Raw genomic sequence first — 21,231 nt, forward strand, 5'->3', positions numbered from 1 at the left:
TTGAACAACTGCATATACATGCTATTTGAATAGGAGCTTCCTGATTGGCCGACTCTTAACTGGAAATTTGAATGGGATGTTTCTTTTCTACGCGTATAAAAAGAGTTGAGCACACAACAGTGCCACCTTTTTTGCTCTTCTCTCTCTTCACTTACTAGACCTCTATTACTATCTTTATTAGATGTTCTTTGTTCTATCAACACTTAACAAAATTATTACAAAACAGCAAGGTTTGTTCCTCTTTCCTCACTTCCAAATGAACCTTATGTTAAAAAACATCAAAATCCAAAAACAGAAAATACAGCCATAATAAGTAGGTGATTTTCATTTCACTAATTTCAACTGAGCCTACCATAATGCTCAGGGAGTACATGGGCCAGAGTTTGCTAAGCATACCCAGGAAAGATTTAGAGACATAAATGGCCCAACTAGAGAGGGCACTATAGTCATTTTCCTGTTCAAAACCAAAACTGGACAAATAAGCAAAGTGTCAGTGAAGGAGCACTTGGGACCAGGACCAATAATCCTGATTTTCATTGCAATCATGGAAAAAGATAGGACTTATCCACAAATTAACATACTAATTGTACTGTCAAGGGAAAGCAGCTTCCATCATTAGAGATCCCCTCCATGCTCTTTTCTTGCTGCTGCCTTCAAGTAGAAGGTACAAAAGCCTCAGGATTTGCACCACCAGGTTCAAGAGCAGTTACTACTCCACAACTATCAGGCTCTTGAATAAAAGGGGATAACTAGACTCACCTGACCCATCCACTGAGATGTTACCCCAACCAATGATCTCACGTTAAGGACCCTTTATCTTGTTATCTCATGTTATCGTTATTTATTGCTATTCATTTATATTTGCGTTTGCACAGTTTGTTGTCTTCTCCACTCTGGTTGATTTGTCACTGATCCTGTTGTAGTTACTATTCTATAGATTCGTTGAGTATACAGGCTGGAAAATGAATCTCAGAGTTGTATAAGGTGACATATATGTACTTTGATGATAAAATTTACTTCGAACTTTTGAACTTTAAAATTGGCAAAGGCTAATATTTATGGCATGAGACAGGAAGCTGCACAGATTGGTTAGGAGTGGCTGTTAGTTGGTCAAGGAACATCTGACAAGTGGGAGGCTGTTAAATGTGAGATAAGCAGAATTCATGGCCAGTATGTTCCTGTTCAAGTGAAAGACAAGATTATCAGGAACCTGAAAGTTAGCACGTGTAAGGTAAAGGCGCCTGTGATCAAATGAGTCCCTTGAGGAGTATAATGATCGAGAAGGCAATCAGGACAGCAAGGAGACATGAGAAATCCCCAGCAGATGAAGCAAAGGAGATTCTGAAAATTCATAAAGAGCAAAAGGCTTATAGGGTAGAGAGGATGGCCCCTTGAAGGTTAGTGTGGAAACTATTTGTGGAGCCACAGCAGGTGAGCAGGTTTCTCATTAGTATTTATAGTGGAGAAGCACATGGAAATGAGTGAGTTCAGGGCAGAGAACAGTGATATCCTGGAATATATCAATATTATGGAGAAAGAGGTGTGGGAGCTCATGAAGTGCATAGAGTCCATATAACAGAGGAGCAGAATTAGGCCAGTGGCCCATCAATTCTGCTCTGCCATTCCATCATGGCTGATTTATTAACCCTCTCAACCCCATTCTTCCATAACCTTTGATGCCCTGTCTAATCAAGAACTCCACTTTAAATGTACTCAATGTCTTGGCCTCCACACCTGTTCTGAGCCTCTGCCATCTGGTCCCAGACACCTCCACTATTAGAAACATCCTCTCCACATCACTTTATCTAGGCCTTCCAATGTTCAATAGGTTTCAATGAGGTTCACCCTCAATCTTCTGAACTCCAGAAAAGGCCCCTTTATTCCTATTCTTTTGCCTCCTGCCAATCAGCAAATCTTCTATCCATGCTACCATCTTTCCTATAATACCATGGGGTGTTTTGTGTTAAGCAGTCTCTTGTGAGACTTGTGAAAATTCAAGAAATCAACATCCACTGACTGTCTGTCCTGCCTGTTATTTCTTCAAAGAATTCCAAAAGATTTATCAGACAAGATTTTCCCTTAAAGAAAACATGCTGACTTTAGCCTATTTTAATATGTACCTCCATGTACCCCAAAATCTCATCCTTAATAATGGATTCCAACATATTCCCAACCACTGAACTCAGGTTAACTGGCCTATACTTTCCTTTCTTCTGCCTCCCTCCATTTTTAAAGAGCTGAGCAATATTTGCAATTTTCATTCCTCTGGTGGAAGTTTCCAGAGGTGTACAAATACTGGGGCTTGACCAGGTGTATCCCAAGACAACAAAAGAAGCAAGGTTGGATATTCCTGAAGCCCCAGCAGGAAGTTTTATATCTTTGAAAATCATGATTGAGGTACCCATGGTTAATGTGCTTTTATTTAAGAAAGGTCCAGAGGAGATTCACAGACTGATCCCAGAAATGAAAGGATTAACATATGAGAGTTTGATGGCTCTGGGCCTGTACTTGCTGGAGTTTATAAGAATGAGGGGGAGATCTCATTGAAACCTGTCGAATACTGAAAGGCCTAGATAGAATGGATATGGAAAAGATGTTTCCTACAGTGAGGGAATCTAGGACCAGAGGGCATAGCCTCAGAATAGAGGGGTGTCCACTTAGAACAGAGATGAGGAGGAACTAGCCAGAGGGTGGTGAATCTGTGGAATCCATTGCCACGGTCTGCTGTGGATGTCAAGTCAGTGAATATATTTAAAGCAGAGGTTGGTAAGTTCTTGATTAGTCAGGGCATCAAAAGGCATTAAAGATTATGGAGAATGGGGTTGAGAGAGATAATGGATCAGCCATAATGGAATGGAGTAGACTTGATAGGCCAAATGGTCTAATTTTGCTCCTTTGTCTTATGAAATGTCTAAAAGGACAAAACAAGAAACTACAGCACAATGTGGCGTCATCAGTGGTGGAAGGGTACCAGAAGGGACTTATTTCCATGTGGAAGGGCAGAATACATGGGATCTAGGTATGACAGCAAATTAAATATACTGTCGTCTTGGTGGAAGGAGTCAGGGATTGGTAGGGGAGGGTTGTTTTCAGTTTGGATGCCAGTGCATAGTGGTGTGATGCAAGGATTGGTAAAAAACAATCCTTTATGTCGTTTCCAAAGATGGTTTCGAATAGAAAGTAGTTGGCATGATTAGCAAGTTTATAGATGATACAATAATTGTATAGAGGACAGGGAAGCAAGTTGTCTTGAGGCTGTCGGCTGGTCAGGGTCAACCATGGATGTTGCCTCTTAGCTGTCTACATGATACACAAGCCAAGGGCAGTACAATATGGACAGCAAGTTGTTGCCCATATAGCAGGCTTACCCTCTCTAAGGAGCTGATGAATCCAAAGGAATGGTAGTGACCGATACAGTTGGACACCAGCAGCAGGAGTTGCCAGTCAGCATTGAACTCAACATAGGTCTGTCTTAGGGTCTCCAGCTCCAGATTTTTCCTTGGCAATTACTCCCAAAGCCTCCCATAACCGCAAGGCAGTGAAGGTTTGAGATCAGAGTTTTCCTTCTCTTCTATGAGCTGCCAGCCACAGCTGATGAGCCCCATCTACCCGAAGCAAATAGTTTCAAGGCACCAGTAATTTGCCCCTTCCACTAATTTGGAATGGTTTCACTAGGCTTAGCAGCTAAGCCACTCAGGAAGGCTGGACTTGGTTGTCAGAGGCTATTTGGAATGCACACCATTGGGAGCATTTAATAGACAGAGGGACATCATCCCCACTATCACACCCTACCAGCTATGACACCCTTAAGGGGCAGAGAACTACTGAAGAATATATGGGTACTTTGAGGATTTAGATCAATGAGAAACATCACACTTTCTTTCACCTTGGACAACACACAGCATCAGGAGCCCCAGACAGTATCCCAGTATCCCAAACAACAAAGGAGATGCTGGACCGGAAACATCCAAACCCATTGAGTTCACCTACACCATCCCAGAGTGGCAAGCTACACCCATTATCTCATGATTTATCTATCACAGAAAAAAATCTCAACTCATCTGTAAAAGCCTTGGATGAGAAGCAGGAAGAAGAAATGCAACTTACCAGAACCCAACTTGTTTTTAAACAAAATGCCACTTGTATTTCGGCATCGGACTGGTAGTTCATTCTCATACACAGAAGGATCCCAGTTGTATTTAGTCCCATCTTTGTCAGGGCCTGATGTCAGAGGAGTGGATGGAGTCTGTGGACCTAGTGTCAAACCAAGAGAAGGAATGTTAATGTCACAAGTACACCTCTTTCCTCAAGTTTACACAAGGTGCAACTTGGTAGGTCAGCTATCATGGATCGAGGATTATTTGGAGAGGTTCACCAGGATGCTGCCTGGATTAGAGGGCATGTGCTATAAAGAGAGGTTGAATAAACTTTGCTTGTTTTCCTTGGAGCGGCAGAGAGAGATCTGATAAAGTTTTATAAGATTACGACAGGCATAGATAGAGTAGACGGACTGTCTTTTTCCCAGGGTTGAAATGTCTAATACCAGAGGGCATCCATTTAATGAGAGAGGGGTAATTTCAGAGAAGATGTGAGGGGCAAGTGTTTTTTTTTACAGAGAGTGGTGGGTGCCTGGATGTGCTCAACACACACACAATGCTGGAGGAACTCACCAGGTCAGGCAGCATCTATGGAAAAGAGTATAGTCAACATTTCAGGCCGAGACGCTTCAGCAGAACAGGAAAAAAAAGGTGAGGTGTCTGAGTTGGGTGGGGGGAGGGGAGGAAGAAACACAAGGTGATGAGTGAAACTGGGAGGTGGGGGGTGAAGTAGAGAGCTGCAAGGTTTATTGGTGGAAGAGATACAGGTCAGAAGGGAGAATCTGGTTGGAGAGGACAGAAGGCCATGGAAGAAAGAAAAGAAGGAGGAGCACCAGAGGGAGGTGATAGGCAGGTGAGGAGATAAGGTGACAGAAAAATGGGAATGGGAAATGGTGAAGGTGGGTGGACATTACCGGAAGTTCAAGAAATCAATGTTCACACCATCAGGTTGGAGACTACCCAGATGGAATACAAGGTGTTGCTCCTCCATCTTGAGAGTGGCCTCATTGTGACAGCAGAATAAAGCATGGACTGACGTGTCAGAATGGGAATGGGAATGCGCTGCCTGGGGTGACAGTAGGAGCAGATACATGAGGGGCTTTATAGAGAAGTATAAATAGGCGCGTGAAGGTAAGGGAAATGGTAGGTTATTAAAATTGTGTAGGCAGAGAGGATTAGTTTTTAGTTGGCCATTTGATTACTAATTTATTTGATTTGGTACAACATTGTGGGCCGAAGGGCCTAATCCTGTGCTGTACTTTTCTTTGTTCTGTGTTCATAAAGTTTCAGCACAGGTATCATGTCTGTGTCAATCATGATGCCATTTTAAACATGACCTATCAGCACGCGGTCCATGTTGTTCTATTCCCCATCTGTTCATGTGTCAATTTAAATGCCTTTTAAATACAGCTATCTGATCTGATTCCACTATCTCCCCTGGCAACTGGTGCCTGTTAAGGCACTCATCACTCTCAGTGTAAAAAAACTTGCCTCATAAATGTCTATTAAGCTTTCAGCCTATACCGCTTAGTATTTGACAGTTCCATTTTTTTGTGTCATCTGCAAGCTGACCCACACCCTATACACTCAGTGGCCACTTTATTAGGTACACCTACACACCTGCTCATTAATGCAAATATCTCATCAGCCAATTAAGTAGCAGCTACTTAATGCACAAAAGCATGCAGACATGATTAAAAAGTTCAGTTGTTGTTCACCAAACATCAGAATAGGGAGGAAATGTGATCTAAGTGACTGATTGTGGAATGATTGTTGGTACCAGATGGGGTGGTTTGAGTATCTCAGGAAATGCTGATCCCTTGGGATTTTCACACATAATAGTCTCTAGAGTACACAGAGAATGGTGCAAAAAGCAAAAAAAAACATCCAGTGAGTGGAAGTTTAGTGGGCAAAAATGCCTTATTAATGAGAGGGATCGGAGGAGACTGGCCAGACAAGTTCAAGCTGACAGGAGGGCAACAGTAACTCAAATAGGCACTCATTTATAACAGTGGTGTGCAGAAGAGCATCTCTGAATCCACAACACATTGAACCTTAAAGCAGAAGACCATGAATATATACTCTGTGGCCAATTTATTAGGTATAGGAGGTATTTAACAAAGTGGTCAGTGAGCATATATAAAATTCTAACATCAATCCTTGCAGAACACCACTGTTCCCAGACTTACTGTCAGAATAACATCCCTCCACAAGTACCCTCTGTCTTTTAAGGCCAAACTGATTTTGAATCCAATCTAACAGGTTAGTTTGGATCCTATGTGCCTTAATCTTTTAGATTAGTCAATGAGGGATCATGTCAAATGCTTGACTAAAATCCACTGCCATATTCTCAGCAATTAACACTGTGATGCTCTCCCTGATCAGTAGTGCAACATGCCCCCCCCTTTACATTACCCTCTTTTGGGGTCAATCATATCTGAATCCTGGAATGATGAGCTGCTCACCCTGCCCTTCTCTCAATCTCTGTAATGGCTACTACATCATAGCTTCATGTATTAACACAGGCATATTTTTTACATAGAGGCTGGTGGATATGTGAAATGAACTGCTGGAGGAAGAGGTAAGGATGGATGTAAAAGGCACTGAGGCATGCAGGGGGTAGAGACTTAGGGAGGGATATGAACCAAATACAGACAAATACATCATGTTCTATAAGGAACTTGGCTGGCATGGATGAGTTGGGCCAAAGGGCCTGTGCACATTAGTCATGTATAGTCATGTGACTCTCTAACTGTTGAACATGACAGCCCAGTCCAGTCACAGAGACCTGTCCCAGCAGCAATGTCCTCTCTGTCTTATGCAATAAGTTTAAGAGCCGGGAGGTAATCTTACAGCTACGTAAGAACTTAATTAGACCCTGCTTGGAGTACTGTGTTCAGTTCTGGTCATGTCACTACAGGAAGCATGTGGATACTATAGAGAGAATGCAGAGGAGATTTACAAGGATGATGCCTGGATTGGAGAGTGTGTCTTATGAGAAAAGGTTGAGTAAACGCAGCCTTTTCTCCTTGGAGCAATGGAGGATGAGAGGTGAACATTGATCGTGTGGATAGCCAGAGGTTTTTTCCCAGGGCTGAAATAAGACATACATGGTAAATGGTAGGGCATTGAGGAATGCAGTGGAGCAGAGTGATCTAGGAATAATGGTGCATAGCTCCCTGAAGGTGGAATCTCATATGGAGAGGGTGGTGAAGAAAGCTTTTGGTATGCTGGCCTTTATAAATCAGAGCATTGAGTATAGGAGTTGGGATGTAATGTTAAAATTGTACAAGGCATTGGTAAGGTCGAATTTGGAGTATTGTGTACAGTTCTGGTCACCGAATTATAGGAAAGATATCAACAAAATAGAGAGATTACAGAGAAGATTTACTAGAATGTTACCTGGGTTTCAGCACCTAAGTTACAGGGAAAGGCTGAACAAGTTAGGTCTTTATTCTTTGGAGTGTAGAAGGTTGAGAGGGGACTTGATAGAGGTATTTAAAATAATGAGGGGGATAGATCGAGTTGATGTAGATAGGCTTTTTCCATTGAGAGTAGGGGAGATTCAAACAAGAGGACATGATTTGAGAGTTAGGCAGCAAAAGTTTAAGGGTAACACGAGGGGGAATTTCTGTATTCAGGGAGTGGTAGCTGTGTGGAATGAGCTCCAGTAGAAGTGGTACAGGCAGGTTCGGTAATGGACAGGAAAGGAATGGAGGGTTATGGGCTGTGTGCGGGCCAGTGGGACTAAGTGAGTGTAATCGTCGGCATGGACTAGAAGTGCCGAGATGGCCTGTTTCCGTGCTGTAATTGTTACATGGTTAAATGGCTAACACGAGGGGGCATAGTTTTAATGTGCTTAGAAGTAGGTACAAGGGGGATGTCAGAGGTAAATTTTTCACACAGTGGAAAACTGAGAGTGGTGGGTGTGTGGAATGCACTGCCAGCAAAGGTGGCAGAGACGATTTCAATAGGGTCTTTTAAGAGACTCTTAGATAGGTACATGGAACTTATAAAAATAGAGGGCTATGTGGTGGGGAAATTCTAGGCATTTTCTAGAGTAGGTTACATGGTTGGCACAACATTGTGGGCAGAAGGGCCTGTAATGTGCTGTAGATTTCTAACCTATATAATACCTTTGAGCTCTCAGTACCAAAGAGAAATTACCTGTCCTTATTGGTTTTCCACATCTCACCAGCAACACATTGCACCACAAAAGCCACTATCTGAAGCCCGAGTTTCCTGAAAACAGATTGAATTCTGAACGTTCATGTGAAAACAGGCAGCACTTTCTCGCAGCTCCATGGGGGTGGGGGAGAGAGGGGAGAGAGAGAGAGAGAGAGAGAGAGAGAGAGAGAGAGAGAGAGAGAGAGAGAGAGGAGAGAGAGAGAGGGGGGGGAGAGAGAGAGTGGGAGAGAGAGGGAGAGAGGGAGAGAGGGAGAGAGGGAGAGAGGGAGAGAGGGAGAGAGGGAGAGAGGGGGAGAGAGAGAGAGAGAGAGAGAGAGAGAGAGAGAGAGAGAGAGAGAGAGAGAGAGAGAGAACAAACGACAGTATGGTCATTCACTCACCATCCCCTTCCCAATCTCAGTCAATCAACCCCGACTTCACAATACAGAGTGCACAATATGGTCACTCACTCACCGACAAACCTCACCCCTGATCTCACAATACAGAAAGCAGAGTACAGTTCACTCAACCCCTCACCTACTGAATCTCACCACCGAGAGCTGACTCAAACCCCTCCCCACTGTCCCACACCACCACCCCAATCACAGAGCTCTCTTGTCACAGGATCCACAAGGAGCCTGTAACACAGTTTTAGTATGGGTCAGTACCTTGGGTTATAGGTGTACTAGATGACTTCAATCCCGTTGTTTCGACAATACTGCCGTCGGTGTGAACCACTATCAGAGTGGCTTTGTCTGTGGGCAGTCCTTCTCCGATCTGAAGTGTGGTTCTTCCTGACTACAAAAGACCAAGAGATCCTCAATACTGTCTGCATCAAACAGTCAGCAACAAAAAATACCTGGATTACACAGTTCAACCACACATAATCACAGATGGAAACAAAGAAAGTGCTGGGATACACAACAAACTAATCTCTGTGTGGACAGTAACTGTCCATTGCACAGTAGAGCTATCCATGTGTGGACAGCGATATGTGGATCACTTTCTTAACCAGAGTCAAAATGTGCATCACTCTCTTTACTGGGGTTAACATGTGGATCACCCCCTTTACAGGGTTAATGTGGATCACTCTCTTTACCGGGGTTAACATGTGGATCACCACCTAGTTAATGTGGATCACTCTCTTTACCAAGTTAACATGTGGATCACACCCTAGTTAATGTGGATCACTCTCTTTACCGGGGTTAACATGTGGATCACCACCTAGTTAATGTGGATCACTCTCTTTACCAAGTTAACATGTGGATCACCCCCTAGTTAATGTGGATCACTCTCTTTACCGGGGTTAACATGTGGATCACCCCCTAGTTAATGTGGATCACTCTCTTTACCGAGTTAACATGTGGATCATCCCCTAGTTAATGTGCATCACTCTTTTTACCGGGTTAACATGTGGATCACCCCCTAGTTAATGTGGATCACTCTCTTTACCAAGTTAACATGTGGATCACCCCCTAGTTAATGTGGATCACTCTCTTTACCGGGTTAATGTGGATCACTCCCTTTACCGGGTTAATTGGATCACTCTTTACCGGGGTTAACGTGGATCACTCTGTTTACCGGGTTAATGTGGATCACTCCCTTTATGGGGTTAATGTGGATCACCCCCCTTTACCGGGGTTAACATGTGGATCACCCCCTAGTTAATGTAGATCACTCCCTTTACCGGGTTAATGTGGATCACTCTCTTTACTGGGGCTAACATGTGGATCACCCCCTAGTTAATGTAGATCACACCCTTTACCGGGTTAATGTGGATCACTCTTTACCGGGGTTAACATGTGGATCACTCTCTTTACCGGGATAATGTGGATCACTCTGTTTACCAGGTTAATGTGGATCACTCCCTTTACCGGGTTAATGAGTATCACCTCCTTTACCGGGATTAACATGTGGATCACTCTGTTTACTGGGTTAATGTGGATCACCTCCTTTACTGGGGTTAACATGTGGATCACCCCCTAGTTAATGTGGATCACTCTCCTTACCGGGTTAACATGGATCACTCTCTTTACCGGGGTTAATGTGGATCACTCTATTTACCGGGGTTAACGTGGATCACTCTCTTTACTGGATTAATGTGGATCACTCTCTTTACCGGGGTTAATGTGGATCACCCCCTAGTTAATGTGGATCACTCTCCTTACCGGGTTAACATGGATCACTCTCTTTACCGGGGTTAATGTGGATCACTTTATTTACCGGGGTTAACGTGGATCACTCTCTTTACTGGATTAATGTGGATCACTCTCTTTACCGGGGTTAATGTGGATCACCCCCTAGTTAATGTGGATCACTCTCCTTACCGGGTTAACATGGATCACTCTCTTTACCGGGGTTAATGTGGATCACTCTATTTACCGGGGTTAACGTGGATCACTCTCTTTACTGGATTAATGTGGATCACTCTCTTTACCGGGGTTAATGTGGATCACTCTCTTTACTGGGGTTAACGTGGATCACTCTCCTTACTGGGGTTAACGTGGATCACTCTCTTTACCGGGTTAACATGTGGATCACTCTCTTTACCGGGGTTAACGTGGATCACTCTCTTTACCAGGGTTAATGTGGATCACTCTCTTTACTGGTTAACGTGGATCACTCTCTTTACCGGGTTAATGTGGATCACTCTCTTTACCGGGGTTAACGTGGATCACTCTCTTTACCGGGTTAACGTGGATCACTCTCTTTACCAGGTTAATGTGGATCACTCTCTTTACCGGGTTAATGTGGATCACTCTCTTTACTGAGTTAACGTGGATCACTCTTTTTACCAGGTTAATGTGGATCACTCTCTTTACTGAGTTAACGTGGATCACTCTCTTTACCGGGGTTAACGTGGATCACTCTCTTTACCGGGTTAACGTGGATCATTCTCTTTACTGGGGTTAACGTGGATCACTCTCCTAACTGGGGTTAACGTGGATCACTCTCTTTACCGGGGTTAATGTGGATCACTCTCTTTACCGGGGTTAATGTGGATCACTCTCTTTACTGAGTTAACGTGGATCACTCTCTTTACCAGGTTAATGTGGATCACTCTCTTTACCGGGTTAACATGTGGATCACTCTCTTTACCGGGGTTAATGTGGATCACTCTCTTTACCGGGGTTAATGTGGATCACTCTCTTTACTGGTTAACGTGGATCACTCTCTTTACCGGGTTAATGTGGATCACTCTCTTTACTGAGTTAACGTGGATCACTCTCTTTACCAGGTTAATGTGGATCACTCTCTTTACCGGGGTTAATGTGGATCACTCTCTTTACCGGTTAACGTGGATCACTCTCTTTACCGGGGTTAATGTGGATCACTCTCTTTACCGGTTAACGTGGATCACTCTCTTTACCGGGTTAATGTGGATCACTCTCTTTACCGGTTAACGTGGATCACTCTCTTTACCAGGTTAATGTGGATCACTCTCTTTACCGGGTTAATGTGGAGCACTCTCTTTACTGAGTTAACGTGGATCACTCTCTTTACCAGGTTAATGTGGATCACTCTCTTTACCGGGGTTAATGTGGATCACTCTCTTTACCAGGTTAATGTGGATCACACTCTTTACTGAGTTAACGTGGATCACTCTCTTTATTGGATTAATGTGGATCACTCTCCTTACTGGGGTTAATGTGGATCACTCTCTTTACCGGGTTAACATGTGGATCACTCTCTTTACCGGGGTTAATGTGGCTCACTCTCTTTACTGGGGTTAATGTGGATCACTCTCTTTACCGGGGTTAATGTGGATCACTCTCTTTACTGGGGTTAACATGTGGATCACTCTCTTTACCGGGGTTAATGTGGATCATTCTCTTTACCGGGTTAACGTGGATCACTCTCTTTACCGGGGTTAATGTGGATCATTCTCTTTACCGGGTTAACGTGGATCACTCTCTTTACTGGGGTTAACGTGGATCATTCTCTTTACCGGGGTTAATGTGGATTATTCTCTTTACCGGGGTTAACATGTGGATCACTCTCTTTACCGGGTTAATGTGGATCACTCTCTTTTCAGGGTTAATGTGGATTACTCTCTTTACCGGGGTTAACGTGGATCACTCTCTTTACCGGGTTAACGTGGATCACTCTCTTTACCGGGGTTAATGTGGATCACTCTATTTACCGGGGTTAACGTGGATCACTCTCTTTACTGGATTAATGTGGATCACTCTCTTTACCGGGGTTAATGTGGATCACTCTCTTTACTGGGGTTAACGTGGATCACTCTCCTTACTGGGGTTAACGTGGATCACTCTCTTTACCGGGTTAACATGTGGATCACTCTCTTTACCGGGGTTAACGTGGATCACTCTCTTTACCAGGGTTAATGTGGATCACTCTCTTTACTGGTTAACGTGGATCACTCTCTTTACCGGGTTAATGTGGATCACTCTCTTTACTGAGTTAACGTGGATCACTCTCTTTACCGGGTTAATGTGGATCACTCTCTTTACTGAGTTAACGTGGATCACTCTCTTTACCGGGGTTAATGTGGATCACTCTCTTTACCGGGGTTAACGTGGATCACTCTCTTTACCGGGTTAATGTGGATCACTCTCTTTACTGAGTTAACGTGGATCACTCTCTTTATCAGGTTAATGTGGATCACTCTCTTTACTGAGTTAACGTGGATCACTCTCTTTACCGGGGTTAACGTGGATCACTCTCTTTACCGGGTTAACGTGGATCACTCTCTTTACCAGGTTAATGTGGATCACTCTCTTTACCGGGTTAATGTGGATCACTCTCTTTACTGAGTTAACGTGGATCACTCTTTTTACCAGGTTAATGTGGATCACTCTCTTTACTGAGTTAACGTGGATCACTCTCTTTACCGGGGTTAACGTGGATCACTCTCTTTACCGGGTTAACGTGGATCATTCTCTTTACTGGGGTTAACGTGGATCACTCTCCTAACTGGGGTTAACGTGGATCACTCTCTTTACCGGGGTTAATGTGGATCACTCTCTTTACCGGGGTTAATGTGGATCACTCTCTTTACTGAGTTAACGTGGATCACTCTCTTTACCAGGTTAATGTGGATCACTCTCTTTACCGGGTTAACATGTGGATCACTCTCTTTACCGGGGTTAATGTGGATCACTCTCTTTACCGGGGTTAATGTGGATCACTCTCTTTACTGGTTAACGTGGATCACTCTCTTTACCGGGTTAATGTGGATCACTCTCTTTACTGAGTTAACGTGGATCACTCTCTTTACCAGGTTAATGTGGATCACTCTCTTTACCGGGGTTAATGTGGATCACTCTCTTTACCGGTTAACGTGGATCACTCTCTTTACCGGGGTTAATGTGGATCACTCTCTTTACCGGTTAACGTGGATCACTCTCTTTACCGGGTTAATGTGGATCACTCTCTTTACCGGTTAACGTGGATCACTCTCTTTACCAGGTTAATGTGGATCACTCTCTTTACCGGGTTAATGTGGAGCACTCTCTTTACTGAGTTAACGTGGATCACTCTCTTTACCAGGTTAATGTGGATCACTCTCTTTACCGGGGTTAATGTGGATCACTCTCTTTACCAGGTTAATGTGGATCACACTCTTTACTGAGTTAACGTGGATCACTCTCTTTATTGGATTAATGTGGATCACTCTCCTTACTGGGGTTAACGTGGATCACTCTCTTTACCGGGTTAACATGTGGATCACTCTCTTTACCGGGGTTAATGTGGCTCACTCTCTTTACTGGGGTTAACGTGGATCACTCTCTTTACCGGGGTTAATGTGGATCATTCTCTTTACCGGGTTAACGTGGATCACTCTCTTTACTGGGGTTAACGTGGATCATTCTCTTTACCGGGGTTAATGTGGATTATTCTCTTTACCGGGGTTAACATGTGGATCACTCTCTTTACCGGGTTAATGTGGATCACTCTCTTTTCAGGGTTAATGTGGATTACTCTCTTTACCGGGGTTAACGTGGATCACTCTCTTTACCGGGTTAACGTGGATCACTCTCTTTACCGGGGTTAATGTGGATCACACTCTTTACCGGGTTAACATGGATCACTCTCTTTACCAGGTTAATGTGGATCACTCTCTTTACCAGGTTAACGTGGATCACTCTCTTTACCGGGGTTAATGTGGATCACTCTCTTTACCGAGTTAACGTGGATCACTTTACCAGGTTAATGTGGATCACTCTCTTTACCGGGGTTAATGTGGATCACTCTCTTTACCGGGGTTAACGTGGATCACTCTCTTTACCGGGTTAATGTGGATCACTCTCTTTACTGAGTTAACGTGGATCACTCTCTTTATCAGGTTAATGTGGATCACTCTCTTTACTGAGTTAACGTGGATCACTCTCTTTACCGGGGTTAACGTGGATCACTCTCTTTACCGGGTTAACGTGGATCACTCTCTTTACCAGGTTAATGTGGATCACTCTCTTTACCGGGTTAATGTGGATCACTCTCTTTACTGAGTTAACGTGGATCACTCTCTTTACCAGGTTAATGTGGATCACTCTCTTTACTGAGTTAACGTGGATCACTCTCTTTACCGGGGTTAACGTGGATCACTCTCTTTACCGGGTTAACGTGGATCATTCTCTTTACTGGGGTTAACGTGGATCACTCTCCTTACTGGGGTTAACGTGGATCACTCTCTTTACCGGGGTTAACGTGGATCACTCTTTTTACCGGGGTTAATGTGGATCACTCTCTTTACTGAGTTAACGTGGATCACTCTCTTTACCAGGTTAATGTGGATCACTCTCTTTACCGGGTTAACATGTGGATCACTCTCTTTACCTGGGTTAATGTGGATCACTCTCTTTACCGGGGTTAATGTGGATCACTCTCTTTACCGGGGTTAATGTGGATCACTCTCTTTACCGGTTAACGTGGATCACTCTCTTTACCGGGTTAATGTGGATCACTCTCTTTACTGAATTAACGTGGATCACTCTCTTTACCAGGTTAATGTGGATCACTCTCTTTACCGGGGTTAATGTGGATCACTCTCTTTACCGGTTAACGTGGATCACTCTCTTTACCGGGGTTAATGTGGATCACTCTCTTTACCGGTTAACGTGGATCACTCTCTTTACCGGGTTAACGTGGATCACTCTCTTTACCGGTTAACGTGGATCACTCTCTTTACCAGGTTAATGTGGATCACTCTCTTTACCGGGTTAATGTGGATCACTCTCTTTACTGAGTTAACGTGGATCACTCTCTTTACCAGGTTAATGTGGATCACTCTCTTTACCGGGGTTAATGTGGATCACTCTCTTTACCAGGTTAATGTGGATCACACTCTTTACTGAGTTAACGTGGATCACTCTATTTATTGGATTAATGTGGATCACTCTCCTTACTGGGGTTAACGTGGATCACTCTCTTTACCGGGTTAACATGTGGATCACTCTCTTTACCGGGGTTAATGTGGCTCACTCTCTTTACTGGGGTTAATGTGGATCACTCTCTTTACCGGGGTTAATGTGGATCACTCTCTTTACTGGGGTTAACATGTGGATCACTCTCTTTACCGGGGTTAATGTGGATCATTCTCTTTACCAGGTTAACGTGGATCACTCTCTTTACCGGGGTTAATGTGGATCATTCTCTTTACCGGGTTAACGTGGATCACTCTCTTTACCAGGTTAATGTGGATCACTCTCTTTACCGGGGTTAACGTGGATCACTCTCTTTACCAGGTTAATGTGGATCACTCTCTTTAACGGGGTTAACGTGGATCACTCTCTTTACCAGGTTAATGTGGATCACTCTCTTTACCGGGGTTAATGTGGATCACTCTCTTTACCGGGTTAATGTGGATCACGTTCTTTACCGAGTTAACGTGGATCACTCTCTTTACCAGGTTAATGTGGATCACTCTCTTTACCGGGGTTAACGTGGATCACTCTCTTTACCAGTAAATGTGGATCACTCTCTTTACCGGGGTTAATGTGGATCACTCTCTTTACCGAGTTAACGTGGATCACTCTCTTTACCAGGTTAATGTGGATCACTCTCTTTACCGGGGTTAATGTGGATCACTCTCTTTACCGAGTTAACGTGGATCACTCTCTTTACCAGGTTAATGTGGATCACTCTCTTTACCGGGGTTAACGTGGATCACTCTCTTTACCAGGTTAATGTGGATCACTCTCTTTACCGGGGTTAATGTGGATCACTCTCTTTACCGGGGTTAACGTGGATCACTCTCTTTACCGGGTTAATGTGGATCACTCTCTTTACCGGGGTTAATGTGGATCATTCTCTTTACCGGGGTTAATGTGGATCACTCTCTTTACCAGGTTAATGTGGATCACTCTCTTTACCAGGTTAATGTGGATCATTCTCTTTACTGGGTTAACGTGGATCATTCTCTTTACCGGGTTAACGTGGATCACTCTCTTTACCGGGGTTAATGTGGATCATTCTCTTTACCGGGTTAATGTGGATCACTCTCTTTACCGGGGTTAACGTGGATCACTCTTTACTGGGGTTAACATGTGGATCACTCTCTTTACCGGGGTTAATGTGGATCATTCTCTTTAACGGGTTAATGTGGATCACTCTCTTTACCGGGTTAATGTGGATCACGCTCTTTACCGGGTTAATGTGGATCACTCTCTTTACCAAGTTAACGTGGATCACTCTGTTTACCGAGTTAACGTGGATCACTCTCTTTACCAGGTTAATGTGGATCACTCTCTTTACCGGGGTTAATGTGGATCACACTCTTTACCGGTTAACGTGGATCACTCTCTTTACCGGGGTTAATGTGGATCACTCTCTTTACCAGGTTAATGTGGATCACTCTCTTTACCGGGTTAATGTGGATCACTCTCTTTACTGAGTTAACGTGGATCACTCTCTTTACCAGGTTAATGTGGATCACTCTCTTTACCGGGGTTAATGTGGATCACTCTCTTTACCAGGTTAATGTGGATCACACTCTTTACTGAGTTAACGTGGATCACTCTATTTATTGGATTAATGTGGATCACTCTCCTTACTGGGGTTAACGTGGATCACTCTCTTTACCGGGTTAACATGTGGATCACTCTCTTTACCGGGGTTAATGTGGCTCACTCTCTTTACTGGGGTTAATGTGGATCACTCTCTTTACCGGGGTTAATGTGGATCACTCTCTTTACTGGGGTTAACATGTGGATCACTCTCTTTACCGGGGTTAATGTGGATCATTCTCTTTACCGGGTTAACGTGGATCACTCTCTTTACCGGGGTTAATGTGGATCATTCTCTTTACCGGGTTAACGTGGATCACTCTCTTTACCAGGTTAATGTGGATCACTCTCTTTACCGGGGTTAACGTGGATCACTCTCTTTACCAGGTTAATGTGGATCACTCTCTTTACCGGGGTTAACGTGGATCACTCTCTTTACCGGGGTTAATGTGGATCACTCTCTTTATCGGGGTTAATGTGGATCACTCTCTTTACCGGGTTAATGTGGATCACGTTCTTTACCGAGTTAACGTGGATCACTCTCTTTACCAGGTAAATGTGGATCACTCTCTTTACCGGGGTTAACGTGGATCACTCTCTTTACCAGGTTAATGTGGATCACTCTCTTTACCGGGGTTAATGTGGATCACTCTCTTTACCGAGTTAACGTGGATCACTCTCTTTACCAGGTTAATGTGGATCACTCTCTTTACCGGGGTTAATGTGGATCACTCTCTTTACCGAGTTAACGTGGATCACTCTCTTTACCAGGTTAATGTGGATCACTCTCTTTACCGGGGTTAACGTGGATCACTCTCTTTACCAGGTTAATGTGGATCACTCTCTTTACCGGGGTTAATGTGGATCACTCTCTTTACCGGGGTTAACGTGGATCACTCTCTTTACCGGGTTAATGTGGATCACTCTCTTTACCGGGGTTAATGTGGATCACTCTCTTTACCGGGGTTAATGTGGATCATTCTCTTTACCGGGGTTAATGTGGATCACTCTCTTTACCAGGTTAATGTGGATCACTCTCTTTACCAGGTTAATGTGGATCATTCTCTTTACCGGGTTAACGTGGATCATTCTCTTTACCGGGTTAACGTGGATCACTCTCTTTACCGGGGTTAATGTGGATCACTCTCTTTACCGGGTTAATGTGGATCACTCTCTTTACCGGGGTTAACGTAGATCACTCTTTACTGGGGTTAACATGTGGATCACTCTCTTTACCGGGGTTAATGTGGATCATTCTCTTTACCGGGTTAATGTGGATCACTCTCTTTACCGGGTTAATGTGGATCACGCTCTTTACCGGGTTAATGTGGATCACTCTCTTTACCAAGTTAACGTGGATCACTCTCTTTAACGAGTTAACGTGGATCACTCTCTTTACCAGGTTAATGTGGATCACTCTCTTTACCGGGGTTAATGTGGATCACTCTCTTTACCGAGTTAACGTGGATCACTCTCTTTACCAGGTTAATGTGGATCACTCTCTTTACCGGGGTTAACGTGGATCACTCTCTTTACCAGGTTAATGTGGATCACTCTCTTTACCGGGGTTAATGTGGATCACTCTCTTTACCGGGGTTAACGTGGATCACTCTCTTTACCGGGTTAATGTGGATCACTCTCTTTACTGGGGTTAACATGTGGATCACTCTCTTTACTGGGGTTAATGTGGATCATTCTCTTTACCGGGTTAACGTGGATCACTCTCTTTACTGGGGTTAACGTGGATCACTCTCTTTACCGAGTTAATGTGGATCACTCTCTTTACCGGGTTAAAGTGGATCACTCTCTTTACCGGGGTTAATGTGGATCATTCTCTTTACCGGGTTAACGTGGATCACTCTCTTTACTGGCGTTAACGTGGATCACTCTCTTTACAGGGGTTAATGTGGATCACTTTTTACCGGGTTAACGTGGATCATTCTCTTTACCGGGTTAACGTGGATCACTCTCTTTACTGGGTTAACGTGGATCACTCTCTTTACTGGGGTTAACATGTGGATCACTCTCTTTACCGGGTTAATGTGGATCACTCTCTTTACCGGGGTTAATGTGGATCATTCTCTTTACCAGGGTTAACATGTGGATCATTCTCTTTACCGGGTTAATGTGGATCACTCTCTTTACTGAGTTAACGTGGATCACTCTCTTTACCGGGTTAACGTGGATCACTCTCTTTACCGAGTTAACGTGGATCACTCTGTTTACCGGGTTAATGTGGATCACACTCTTTACTGGGTTAATGTGGATCACTCTCTTTACCGGGGTTAACGTGGATCACTCTCTTTACCGGGTTAACATGTGGATCACTCTCTTTACCGAGTTAATGTGGATCACTCTCTTTACCGGGTTAATGTGGATCACTCTCTTTACTGGGTTAATGTGGATCACTCTCTTTTCCGGGTTAATGTGGATTACTCTCTTTACCGGGGTTAACGTGGATCACTCTCTTTACCGGGTTAATGTGGATCACTCTCTTTACCGGGGTTAATGTGGATCACTCTCTTTACCGGGGTTAATGTGGATCACTCTCTTTACCGGTTAACGTGGATCACTCTCTTTACCGGGTTAACGTGGATCACTCTCTTTACCGGTTAACGTGGATCACTCTCTTTACCAGGTTAATGTGGATCACTCTCTTTACCGGGTTAATGTGGATCACTCTCTTTACTGAGTTAACGTGGATCACTCTCTTTGCCAGGTTAATGTGGATCACTCTCTTTACCGGGGTTAATGTGGATCACTCTCTTTACCAGGTTAATGTGGATCACACTCTTTACTGAGTTAACGTGTATCACTCTATTTATTGGATTAATGTGGATCACTCTCCTTACTGGGGTTAACGTGGATCACTCTCTTTACCGGGTTAACATGTGGATCACTCTCTTTACCGGGGTTAATGTGGCTCACTCTCTTTACTGGGGTTAATGTGGATCACTCTCTTTACCGGGGTTAATGTGGATCACTCTCTTTACTGGGGTTAACATGTGGATCACTCTCTTTACCGGGGTTAATGTGGATCATTCTCTTTACCGGGTTAACGTGGATCACTCTCTTTACCAGGTTAATGTGGATCACTCCCTTTACCGGGGTTAACGTGGATCACTCTCTTTACCAGGTTAATGTGGATCACTCTCTTTACCGGGGTTAACGTGGATCACTCTCTTTACCAGGTTAATGTGGATCACTCTCTTTACCGGGGTTAATGTGGATCACTCTCTTTACCGGGTTAATGTGGATCACGTTCTTTACCGAGTTAACGTGGATCACTCTCTTTACCAGGTTAATGTGGATCACTCTCTTTACCGGGGTTAACGTGGATCACTCTCTTTACCAGGTTAATGTGGATCACTCTCTTTACCGGGGTTAATGTGGATCACTCTCTTTACCGAGTTAACGTGGATCACTCTCTTTACCAGGTTAATGTGGATCACTCTCTTTACCGGGGTTAATGTGGATCACTCTCTTTACCGAGTTAACGTGGATCACTCTCTTTACCAGGTTAATGTGGATCACTCTCTTTACCGGGGTTAACGTGGATCACTCTCTTTACCAGGTTAATGTGGATCACTCTCTTTACCGGGGTTAATGTGGATCACTCTCTTTACCGGGGTTAACGTGGATCACTCTCTTTACCGGGTTAATGTGGATCACTCTCTTTACCGGGGTTAATGTGGATCATTCTCTTTACCGGGGATAATGTGGATCACTCTCTTTACCAGGTTAATGTGGATCACTCTCTTTACCAGGTTAATGTGGATCATTCTCTTTACCGGGTTAACGTGGATCATTCTCTTTACCGGGTTAACGTGGATCACTCTCTTTACCGGGGTTAATGTGGATCACTCTCTTTACCGGGGTTAATGTGGATCATTCTCTTTACCGGGTTAATGTGGATCACTCTCTTTACCGGGGTTAACGTGGATCACTCTTTACTGGGGTTAACATGTGGATCACTCTCTTTACCGGGGTTAATGTGG

General features: G+C 43.9%; 1 protein-coding gene across 1 annotated transcript in view; it reads right to left on the reverse strand.

The window, feature by feature from the left end:
- LOC132397453 (deformed epidermal autoregulatory factor 1 homolog) overlaps window positions 1-21,231 on the reverse strand; it is a 138,579-nt gene that overhangs the window by 69,971 nt on the left and 47,377 nt on the right. The window contains exons 3-4 of the mRNA XM_059976268.1: window positions 8,933-9,062; window positions 4,108-4,254 (exon numbers count right to left, since the gene is read on the reverse strand). Coding sequence (XP_059832251.1) covers window positions 4,108-4,254; window positions 8,933-9,062 — 277 coding nt within the window. The remainder of the gene's footprint in view (window positions 1-4,107; window positions 4,255-8,932; window positions 9,063-21,231) is intronic.

The sequence above is a fragment of the Hypanus sabinus genome, chromosome 7 (genome assembly GCF_030144855.1).
Source record: "Hypanus sabinus isolate sHypSab1 chromosome 7, sHypSab1.hap1, whole genome shotgun sequence".
Classification (NCBI taxonomy): Eukaryota; Metazoa; Chordata; class Chondrichthyes; order Myliobatiformes; family Dasyatidae; genus Hypanus; species Hypanus sabinus.